This window comes from Apaloderma vittatum, unplaced genomic scaffold (assembly GCF_000703405.1).
Source record: "Apaloderma vittatum isolate BGI_N311 unplaced genomic scaffold, ASM70340v1 scaffold35325, whole genome shotgun sequence".
Classification (NCBI taxonomy): domain Eukaryota; kingdom Metazoa; phylum Chordata; class Aves; order Trogoniformes; family Trogonidae; genus Apaloderma; species Apaloderma vittatum.
Genome location: NW_009717293.1, coordinates 1 through 11,826, shown reverse-complemented (window position 1 = coordinate 11,826; position 11,826 = coordinate 1). Strand labels below are relative to the sequence as shown.

Below are 11,826 nucleotides of genomic sequence, written 5' to 3'. Positions count from 1 at the left end.
TCAGCAGGATGGTATTTGCCAAAACTAGACCAGAGAAACCGCTTTTCATTAAAAACTTAATTATTCAATTAATTTCACACTTCATGGAAGGTGAAAAGTGCTTCCTAGGGTTTGCACACTGAAAGGTTTACGTCGCTGTTTTAACTGGTACCAAATTGCTCGAGGGGGTTGTCAAGGGATAGAGCAAGCAGCTTGGAGCCATAAGACCTGGGGTTTGTTCCCAGCTGCTTGAACATTGACTTGCTGACTGATCGAGAAGAAGCTCCTTAACTGTTAGGTGTCCTTTCAGGAGAGAACATGTAAATGGCATTGAGAAGGTTAAGTAACTGAGAAAGGGTAAGTTTGAAAGAAATTTGGAAATTACTGGCTAAGAATACAATATTTTAAAAAATTCTTACTGTAGGGTTTCAAGAAATAAATTTGGTGGCAGAGCTCAAAATAGGCATCTTATCTCGTCATTACTTTAAGTCGTGTCTACTGTCAGGCTTAATAGGAATTATTTTCTGTATTAGTGCTCACTTAGTTGTTTCCACTAAACTTTCTATTCTAGTTTTACTCTTGGTGTCGTGGTTTTGCTGTGGGAATGAGTAATCAGAAAAGTTCGTCAAAGCGTGACTTCACCTTCAAAATACTAATTCAGTGGCCTCACAGTTTTTCTCACTTGTTCCAGTACAGCTATAATATGCACTAAGACTCCCTTCACATTTGTTATAGGAATGTGTCATTAGGATATTGTCAAGCTGATATTCATGATAAATGAAAAGTTACTCTAGATGCTTCCTATTCTGCATACATTTCTGAAGAGTGTAATTAGAAATAAATTCTCATTAAGGAGCTCTTCTAGACTGAGATGTTTTGACAGGGCTTCTTTCAAAGTAACTGGGTTTGCTAATTCCTTCATTTTACAAACCTCTTAATTTCTTCTTCAAGAATTCAACTGGATATGAGTGGTTGAGTCCAACAGTTTTTCTTCCACCCTACTTACAACACTGGACAATTTAAGTGGAATTTTTGATTTACGATTTTATAATTAAAATAATCTTGGTTTTTTTACATAACTATAAGTTGAAATCAAAGTATAGAATAGAAAAATCCTCTTTTTTTACTATTTAAAGTGCAGAAGTAATTTTCTTTGCCTCCCCTTCCTATTGGGCATCTACTTCTCCTTTCCCCATGCACTTCCGTCTTTGATACTGCACTAGGAGTACCCAATTTTGTGTACCATTTTTTGTCTTGAGTTGTTTACGGCTAACAAATAAATCAGTAAATTCTCTAAACAGTATAGTGTCTTTAGAGTTTAAAAAATCTGCAACTAACAGCTACTTTCTTTTGAATACTGCTGATTTATGATCTTTTTCTTGTTGTTTTTTTACAAACTCATAGCTATAAAGAAACATTTTCCTTCATGAAAGATTGTGATACCGGTGCTCCATCAGCTGAATGTAGCATATAGGCATTACATTCCCCTCCATATGGACTTAAAATGTGTTCTTACGTGTATGTGAGAGGACGAGGAACTTGAAATTAGGGCTTTGTACTGGGCAGTGCAAGTGTGATTCATGTGCTGGTAATACCCATGGAAATAGCCGTGTCTGTCAGGTGAACTGGACAGGAATTGCTGAGGAATATGAGAGAAAGGCTTCTGAGTTGGGTATTTTATTCTGAATGTCTGCAGACTGATGATACTGAAGTAACCAAGTTTTATTAGCAGAGTGTTCATGAAGAAGCAGGGAAAGGAACAAACATCATCTTTGATGTTCCTGTAAAAAAATAAAAATAAGAATTTGTGGAGCCTGTGTACCCAGCCATGTGTTTGTGTGAAGACAATAAATGGAAAAGGATCCTTGCTGAAGCCTCAGAAGCCAGCCAGTAAAGCTTCAGGTGGGAACCAGGCCTCCCTAGGTGGGAAGAGTCAGACCTGCAGGGACAGACACTGCTGCGGTCTCATGGAGTAAAACATGGCTTGAATTTAATGTTGGTTGGAATGCAGTAGCCAGATGAGAGGTGTCCAGATTTCTGCTGTTAATTAGCATCCTGATATGCACAAGAGTGACAAGTGAGGGTCAGGAGAAGATCTTGTTCTCTTACATTTTGTGTACAGACCAGACAGAGTGTCCGCCTCTCTGATTCCTATCTAGCAAGATACACCAGCATCTTCCCCGCACATTGGAACTGGCAGGTTTTTATCTCTCCTGAAGTTTCATCTTAATCTTTTCTCACTCAGGTATTCATGGTGTGTTGGGAAGAAGCATTATTTTGCATTAGGTGCAAGTGTCGCTAAGCCTGTCCATCCCTGTGCTGAACAGAAAGTGGCTGGGCTTAGACTGTTTTTCTCTGCTAACCCAGCTAACCAAGCAACTAATGAAAGGCAGACTAGTAGCTAGAGAAAAAACCGTGCTATGCAAAAAATCAGAAGTGGAAAATAAGCTTTGTGCTTATTCTTACTTCTTTTTTTTTATAAATGCCCTATATTTCAAGACACTTTTCCTTTTATTTTTTGGCTCCTGTACAAAAGCTGGGCAAAACCTGAATAATTTACCTCCCATCTACTTTGACAAAAGACTAAACCAAATAGCCATCAAACTGATTGACTAAAAGGTGAGTTTTGAGCACTGTAAACATCTGTAACTCCACTGTCATCTCCCTACCAGTGGCTTTTAAAGAGTGACATGGCAGCTTTATTCTGTGCCACCAATGCTAATTGAGAATATGCTAATGCCAAAAATCTTGCCTTCCTCATACAGTTCCAGTGTCAACAGTACAGAATTACTGCAGCATCCTCTGGGCAGAGTTTAAAAAGGCTTCTTGACCGTAACGGGTAGGAAAAATTACTAACTGATACCTGTTTATTCCTCCAGTGTGTGGGCAGTAAGCGCACACAGCCTGTGTCACCCTCGCTGTGACCCTGGTCCAAGGGATGCAGCTCTTGCACTGTAGAGGCTGCGATGGAGGGGTCACGCCATGGGGCAAGACCTGTCTTTGCCTCTGCTCCAAGCCAGCATGTGACAGCATTTGTAACACAAGGCTTGGCTCCCTGGGTTCTAAGCTCTTCTGAGAGCACTAATCTGTCATTAAAATCAGCCAGAACAGAAAGCCCGTAGCTGATCTCAGAGGAGAGCCCTGAGCTCCAGCAGCTCCTAAGAGCAGGCGGGGAAGCCCATCGAATCCAGTCAGGAGTTCCTTCGTTCAACTTCCTTGAGTAGCAGGCGTCTTGAGCATCCTGGAAGGAATTTGTTTGCCATAAAAACACGCTTGGTCTTTCTTTGTGATGAACGATTCACCTTTTCAGCTGAGAGTGTGGAGCTGTAAAGTTCCTGTAAGTCCCCTTACAGTCTGTGCCCAATTGCTCTACAAAGACAGATCCAGAAAGCCAGGGTCACGTGCTGCAGAATTGCTGGCAGACAGTGCCTGAATTGTGTCCATACCTCTGACAAACTCCAAAGTTAAGGACATAGCGTCTTTTCATGTTGATTGTCAGAAGATACTACTGGATTATCCATGCTGGATGTTGTAATTAGTGCATTAAAGTCTCATAAGCCTTATAAAGTGGAGATGCTGAAAGCCATTGCTAGTAAAGATTTGGTGTCATGTTTAAAAACAGAATCTAGGGGTTTTTTTTAAGCTCTGAGAACTTCCTGAAGCAGAATTCACTTGTTTCTATGCTTGTTTATCATTCAAACTGCTGTCAGCTTAGACAGTGAAAATGCCTTTGTCAGACACACTTTAATATTAATCACTTTGTGGCTGTTTCCATTCTGTGAGTTTGATGCATTTGCCTGAAATCCACGGCCTGTAATTTCCAAAAAAAAATTAAGGTTGGTCAGTGGGAATGCTAGAATTTTAACTTTCCTAGAAAACTTCAGTGGGCTTAGGTTTGCTGCTTGAGTTTTCCTCAGTATTTGATCTGGCACATTCTTTTAATCTATGTAACCAGTGTCATACACTTGTATCCAGCATAAATAAGGGATCTGACCCTGTAATACAACTAGCTCTGCACTACAAACCTTCTGTCTTTGGGAGCCAAGAGTGTTCAGTGGCACCCCAGACCTTCACAATTTTGCTTTGCTATGATTAAGATTAAAGCTGTCCTTCCACTGACTTGGGCCGGGATGACCACGAGAGTGGAGCAAGTTGAGAAAGGGACTGAGTGTATGACTAACTGCCCAGAGCAAGTTCATCTTTGGTTGCTTGTGTTGTATCTCATTTGACTTGATCTGGAAAAGAACCTGAGCACTACTGATGGTACCTTAGGGCCAGTTTGCCCATGCAAATGTTGAGGGGTCCTGAAACTGGATGAACGTAAAGTTCGCAGGGGAGTGGTAAGGGATACCCCAAGTGGGTGAGAACCCCTGACTCTGACAGTCCAGCTGACGTAAGAATAAAGCACTGAATGCCCTCAGTCTCAAACCCACTCCATTGCATCTGCTAGTTTTAAGAGTGTTTAATGCAAGAGATGTTGGCGAGTATGACTGCTTAAAACTTGACTCGAATTCATGACTAATACTCGGCAGTGCATTGTTTGAGAAGATTTCAGGCAGCACCAATACATGAGCATTTCCCTTGAAATACAGAGGAAGGAGTGGCACTTCTTTTTAGCACTGGGGTCATACTCTACACAAGGAGTGATGCTCTTGTTTGGGGGTTTTATAAAATACACCTCCATTCGTAAACAGACTGACAGCTCCATATCTGGGTTGTCCCCACAGGACACTGTTTTTAAGCTGCCTGGAAATGTGACATTCCAGAGCTGGTCCACATTGCTGGGACACCAACTTTGGGGCTTTTTTTATTCAGCAGGCTGCTGTGGGATGAGGCAGCAGGTAGAGAAGAAAATTTGTTTTTCTGAGTGTTGCTCTTTGTGATATGTGCTCTACTTGCTTATTGCTAGAAAGGTGCTGGGCATCTCTTGCAGCCTGCAATAGCTTGGCAAAACTCAGTTTCAAAGAAGCTTAAATTGCTGTCTTCTTTTTTTCTCATGCTCTAAGCATAGATAATAAAATAAAAATATAAAAATATACAAGGTTTCCTTATGGTAGGCTAGAATCCTTGCTTTCACTGATCATTTTCTTTTTAATAGAGGAATGATCCCTGATGTGGACAAAATGTGTTTTCCTACTGTTTCAGTCTGACACCTTTGCCCTAGCCTTAAGAAAATTGTTTTCAATCTTGAGTTGACTTCCCAATAAAGCATTCCTCTTCCTCATGGGCCCAGAGACTTTGGAAGGTATGCAGAGTACTGAGGATGTGAATTTTTATGTGAATTACTTGCTCTGATTTCAAGTTATTATTAAGCCTTGCCAGTGAAAATGCAAACAAAACCATGTCTCCAGGGGATGGCGAATAGACATTGCTGCACATTGTAATCAGCCTCTCTTGAAGACTCATTTAATATCTTGTGTATTTTTTTATGAAATGCATTATTCATGTAACAAGATTCACAGAGAGAAGCAGCTGAATTGTAATTTCTGGGAAGATTCTTCTTCCAAGAGATGGCATTTTCATTATTTAAATCAATGCAGTAGGTCTTGCCTGCATGAGGGAGGCATGAAGTGGAGTGAACAGCCTGTAGATGGGGCACTGAGCCAGTTAGTTACTGCCTCTGAAGGGAAATAAACCAAGCCATCCAGTAATTTAAGCATTTTTGGGGTCAGTATGTAGCCATTTGAGACATCATTACACTTTGTAAGGTTTTTTTTTTCCTCTGCCTTAGCAGCACTTAAGAAAATAGTAATCAACTAACGCTTACTCAGTGGAAAAGTTTCCTCTCATAAAAATACTGCTTGCGAGCCGCTTTCCCTGCTGCTGATTCCTAGGGAGTGCTCCCCTAGTTCTGCATTGAGTTCATCTGCCCATGTGAGAGGGCTTTTCTTTTTTGTTTCAGGGCCCACAATAAAAGTTCCACATGTTTATATTGCAGTTGTGTCTTATTTACTTAACCTTATGTAAACCACTGTACTTAATTAACACAGGCTCAGCTTCTGTTTTATTTAAGACCTCACTCCACCAGTGGTCCCACTGAGATCAGTCAGGCTGTTCAGAGATAACAAAACCCAAATAACGCCGGCAGAGTTTAAGCTCAACTTAATAATATTACAGCGGTACAGGCTGTAAGTGCTTAAGCAACATTGTGTGCTGTGTGTCTCTTGCAGCAGAGTAGATGGGAAATTTATTCTTAAAAGTGAATATTTAGGAACTTAATTAGTGCATAAAGCTGCTTAATTATGTTAATGAAACAAAAAATAGGACGTCACAGCAGAATTCGAGGTGCTTCATAAGGAGAGAGATTCTTCTCTCCCCCTCCATCCCCATAGAGCCATGTTAAAGGCATAATGGTCCCCTTTTGTCCTCCTCTCGCCCTTCTCCTCTCCCAGAGGAGGGAGCCTGAAGCAGGCCCTGTGCTTTTTGATACCCTGAAGCTACCCAGCTGTGTATTGCTGCCATTAATGTCTTTCTCCTTTTCTTTCTGCTTATTTGCCCAAGTTTGCCCACTACCTCCAATGGTGAGTCATGGAGACTACATCTGCCACCCACGGCCTTGTGAACGTTACAACCACGGGACGGTGGTGGAGTTTTACTGTGATCCTGGTTATACCCTCACCAATGACTACAAGTACATCACCTGCCAGTACGGAGAGTGGTTCCCCTCCTACCAAGTATACTGTGTCAAAACAGGTGAGGGAGCAGCAATGGCATGACTCCTGTCCTCTTACACTCCATCTTTATTAGAGCAGATCTGTTGGTCTGTAACCACAGAATCACAGAATGTCAGGGGTTGGAAGGGACCTCAAAAGATCATCTAGTCCAGCCCCCCTGCCAGAGCAGGATCACCTACAGTAGGTCACACAGGAACGCGTCCAGGCAGGTTTTGAATGTCTCCAGAGAAGGAGACTCTCCAACCTCCCTGGGCAGCCTCTGCCAGTGCTCTGTCACCCTCACAGTGAAAAAGTTTTTCCTAATATTTTTGTGGTACCTCCTATGTTCCAGCTTGTACCCATTGCCCCTGGTCCTATCATTGGACATCACTGAAAAGAGCCTGGCTCCGTCCTCCTGACGCTCCCCCTTGACATATTTATAAACATTAATGAGGTCACCCCTCAGCCTCCTCTTCTCCAAGCTAAAGAGACCCAGCTCCTCCAGCCTTTCCTCATAAGGGAGATGTTCCACTCCCTCCATCATCTCTGTGGCTCTGCACTGGACTCTCTCAAGCAGTTCCCTGTCTCTCTTGAACTGAGGGGCCCAGAACTGGACACAATATTCCAGATGTGGCCTCACCAGGGCAGAGTAGAGGGGCAGGAGGACCTCTCTCGACCTACTAGCTACTCCTCTTCTAATACACCCCAGGATGCCATTGGCCTTCTTGGCCACGAGGGCACATTGCTGGCTCATGGTCATCCTGCTGCCCACCAGAACCCCCAGGTCTTTTTCTCCTGCCTGGTGAACTTCATCTCTTTCATCGTTAAGTGATGAACATTGATTTTAAGATGCTATTAAATATAGTACATTTCCAAGATCCTTAATGGTCCTAAACCATTTCAGTCATTAGCTCTTTAAATGTATTTTTTAGCATCTTCTGGATATTTTTATATGTATATAAGCTAAGGTCATGATTACATGTATAAAAAAGTCCAGGCCCAGCCCCTGTGGCTGATTATTGTTAAGGTTGCTTTTGGTAAATGGCACTGGATTCCTGTGTATTTTTGCAATATACTTATAAAAGATGTCTTGTCCTAACTGGCATTTTTGAGTATTGAAGTATTAATACAAAATGACAGTGGTAATAATCAAGCACAACTCTTGCATTGTCTTTTTTGTTACAGAACAAACCTGGCCAAATACACAGGAGACCCTCCTGACTACATGGAAGATAGTGGCGTTTACTGCTACTAGCGTTTTATTAGTACTGCTACTGGTTATTTTAGCCAGGATGTTCCAGACCAAATTTAAGACACATTTCCTTCCAAGGTTTGTATTGTTTTCTTTTTTATTTTGCTGAGGAGACGGAGCAGCTTGTGAGCCTTGCAGATACCTTCTTCTGCTCAGAGCAGAAGTCTCTGAACCACCAGTGTGGAAGGGCACCCCTGAAACCCCACAGTTGTCCTTTCTGCAACTAAGATAAAAGGCAAAGCTTGCCAGACTCGCTTTGGGAGTAATTACAGCTCTGCTACTGAGAATTGCTGCTTCTGCATGTAAAAATAGCTGGCAATATTTTTAAATACTCATTTTCCAGTGTTGGGGCAACTAATTTTTTAACTACTATAGGCTTAGTAATGTAAAGAAAGCATTTCTTTTTTCTCTGTGGACAAATTTATATTAAAATTTGCTTTGCCTTCATAAGTATTATTTTCACCATGATTCATAAACATCTCTTATATCTTCATCTCCATAAAATACTGAGCACCTGTGAGCATTTGTTATTGATTCTCACAGCACTCTTCACGAGACAGGTAGGTGGGTATTATTGTTACCACCTTAAAAATGGAAAAACAAAGGCAGGTGTGCTGAATTTTTGGCAAAGCTAATGTTGTATCTGGGTTTAGATTTGTTTCTAGTTTTCAGTCTGCTCAGTTTGCTGTGGATCTTGGATGTGTGACTTCTCCTCTTCTGTGCTTGCTTTTTCTTGTGTCCTTATTCTACCCCGTGCAGAAAGGAGGCGGAAGAAGCTGTTAGTAAATATGTCCCTATGCCGCTGCAGCAGAAAGGACTTGCTGACCTTAATGCTAAATAAATAAGTGTACATAAAAGTGTACAGATTCAATAAGTAATGTGTATATGTATATATACGAGCATAGATACAGATACGAATACAGATACAGATACAGGTACAGATACAGATACAGATACAGATACAGAATAGGAAGGTCTCTGGGATAATGACATGCACTATGGCTATCTTTATAGTCCATACTTTCTGTTCTCTCCTTTTCAGAGGTACCTAAAGGTACCTGGGACCACTTCCCTCCTGCTAGGACTATATTGTGATTTAATTTGCTACTACACAGATACTTTGGGGTTTAACAGACTCTCCCAATCAAGAGAAATGTTTTGCTTAAAAACGAAACTAAATTAGTACTGGTTAAGGAAGACTTCATCCTTTGAAAGTAAGACCTGAAGGAGGCCACAAATCTTGCCACCAAAGCCCTGTCATTCAGTAGTAGCCATCTCTGTGCCCATTTCTTTGGGCTGTAAACGCTAGTCTCGATCACACATCTTTACAGGGATTCAAAGACTCTGGACTGGTGAACTACATCTGTGATCTTATATCCATGATACCTACTGTGCACAGCAAATGGTGCTCCTTATCTCTTCCTAGCACCTGTTTTCCTTCTCTTCTTGAAATTGTTCTTCACATTACTGGTTTCATTTTTTCTGATTGTAACTGACTGTCAACCTGAACAGAGTTTCACAGACCCGTGAAGCAAACATTTCTGTGAATGTTAATGACCCTGTAGCTTCATTTTGCATTACTAGAAAGTACTGTGTTTACTTAAGTTCATCCGTTGCTCCAAGGTGTTTCTGACGTGCTCCTGCTCTCTGTGATAACTCGTCTGTGTTTGATATAGAGGCAACCAGGAAGGCTCCATGGGTGACCCCGACTTTGTGGTGGTGGATGGTGTTCCTGTCATGTTGCCTTCCTATGATGAAGCTGTAAGCAGCGGCTTGAACGCTCTGGCACCCGGATATTCAGCTACCACAGACCAGGGGCATATTTTGCAGACAGAAGATCAGAATCCTCCTGCTTACCCTGGCCCCAGGATTACAGACACACTGCCTAGCGAATTTGAGACCTGTAACAGTAGGTCGGGCTCCTCTGAACTGCTCCAAACTTTGTACCCAACCCTGCCATGTGAAGCGGCAGCGCTTCCAGGTTCAGATCGAACTGACGTATCCCATAGCACTGCCGGCGAGGCCGCCTCCACGAGTCCACGGATCGATATTGCAGATGGTGAGTCTTGCATAGGTGCAATAGGTGAGTCCGTAAACAGGAATAAACCCAACTGACAAAATGTTTTTATCCACGTCTTAATTTGGACGTTTTTTAAAGCATAACTACTCCACGGTCGTTGGGCTTCGTTCCTGCAATATGTCCTTGTTAGCTGTAGTGCAAGGGATTGGAGTCCCAGGCCAAAGGTTCCTCTCCAGACCCCGTAACAGCAGTGGCATCACCAAGAATGTCACCCAATACAGCAGTGAAGCCAACCATCATCTTGCCTGCGTCAGGCTGTTCATCTGCTCCTCAGCTCCTACGCTCACAACTCCCTCCCATGCCATGGCTTTCACAGCAAAGAGCAGGATTTTTCTCCTCAGAATGGAAAGCAAATCATGTTTTCATTCTTGGCCGTGTTGCCTGGTCTAGTCGAGAGGTGGCGTCCCTGCCCATGACAGGAAGGTTGGACTAGATGATCTCTAAGGTCCCTTCCAGCCTAGGCCATTCTATGATTCTGATTCTATGAACTCATCGTGTCTGTGCGTGCAGCAAACTGTTCCATCTGAAGTATGTATGCTTTAAGCCATGGGCAGGGGAGTCACAGCGTAAGGGGAACATACCCACAGGAGCATGTATGAGAAGGGAGATTGCCATATCTGATCATCTGCATTCAAACTGAGCATGTGCATTCATTAATATAATTTCATTGAGTTCTAATGGAGCTGCATAGGCTGCTGCTCAGCGTGCCAAGGAAACTAGATAGCTTTCCTTGGAGGCATGTCGGAGGAGCAGCTCCGATACTGCCCTCCACAGTCACTAGGCGAAGAGATGAAGCCCAGCATCCTAAATTCAGTGTGGGTGAAGATCTGGGTGAAGGAAGACTTCCTGCTTCATAGGGTTAGGGTTAGTTTTTAATGGTATCACAAGAGGACAGCTAGAAGGAGGAGGGAGAAATTATAACACCAGTAAATGTCTCTGCCTACTCTGAATGCTGTTTCCATGATTAATGTAGTAGAAAGGATGTTTGCATTTAGGTTTTTGTGGGCCCAACTTGTTATAGAAAATCTAGGTGGGTTTAGGCTAATTTTCATGTCAGTGTTAGAGCGCAAGCGGGTCTAGAATTGGTGACACCGTATGTCTTGTTCAGATTTTTGCAATGTCCATTTCTATTTTTGTAGCATTGCTGTTACTAACACTTTGCAAAAGTATAAAGGGAAGTTGCAATTAGCAATCAATGCTATTTCTTTTTTCCCCTTAGAGATTCCTTTGATGGAAGAAGACCCTTAACCTGCATAGAAACGTGTCTTCATCGCATTGCACTGTTGGGTGACATGAATCATGAGGATTTAGAGATAGAAAAGACTATCTGTGGATTTGGGGGGGGTGTTTTCCTACTTATCAATCTTCCACGCGATGATGTCACCAGATTGGGTGTACGTCTTAATCCACAGCAGGGATAAGAGCATCAGCATTTGGAACAGCCGTAGTTTTATGAATGAATCCTGGGGATTTGATGAGAGCAGATGCAGAAAAAGAACTGTGGCTTTTTAGAAATGAAATGTATATCTGCATCGCAGAAAGTCATATGGTTCTGTAAGAAATGCTATTGGATTTTGATACTAGCTGCCTCACAAAAGCATGTGAAAGTATGTAAATTTGCTTATAAAGACTGCTTTAAATGATCTATGGACCTCTAGTTTATGAAGAATCCTTACAAGTTTAAAAAAATACTAGTACTGAAATGCAAAAAAAAAAAAGAGGAAAGATCTTCTTTGGCTTTCCTATGATAAACAGGAAGCTTTTGATTTAGTTCTTGGTGATTTTGTTTCAGACCATGTCTGGAGAAAATATGACAGAAATGATGGGATTCCTATATACTTTGATGTATGATAGCAAATATA

The 11,826-nt window shown here is 42.0% G+C and overlaps 1 protein-coding gene across 1 annotated transcript in view; it reads left to right on the top strand.

Annotated features, from left to right (window-relative positions):
- The window catches only part of SUSD4 (sushi domain containing 4), a gene marked incomplete at its 5' end in the record, with an annotated part of 29,746 nt that extends 17,920 nt beyond the window's left edge, over positions 1 to 11,826 (top strand). The window contains 4 exons of the mRNA XM_009869826.1: positions 6,481 to 6,672; positions 7,818 to 7,962; positions 9,561 to 9,943; positions 11,184 to 11,826. Of these exons, the coding sequence (XP_009868128.1) occupies positions 6,481 to 6,672; positions 7,818 to 7,962; positions 9,561 to 9,943; positions 11,184 to 11,212 (749 nt within the window). The remainder of the gene's footprint in view (positions 1 to 6,480; positions 6,673 to 7,817; positions 7,963 to 9,560; positions 9,944 to 11,183) is intronic.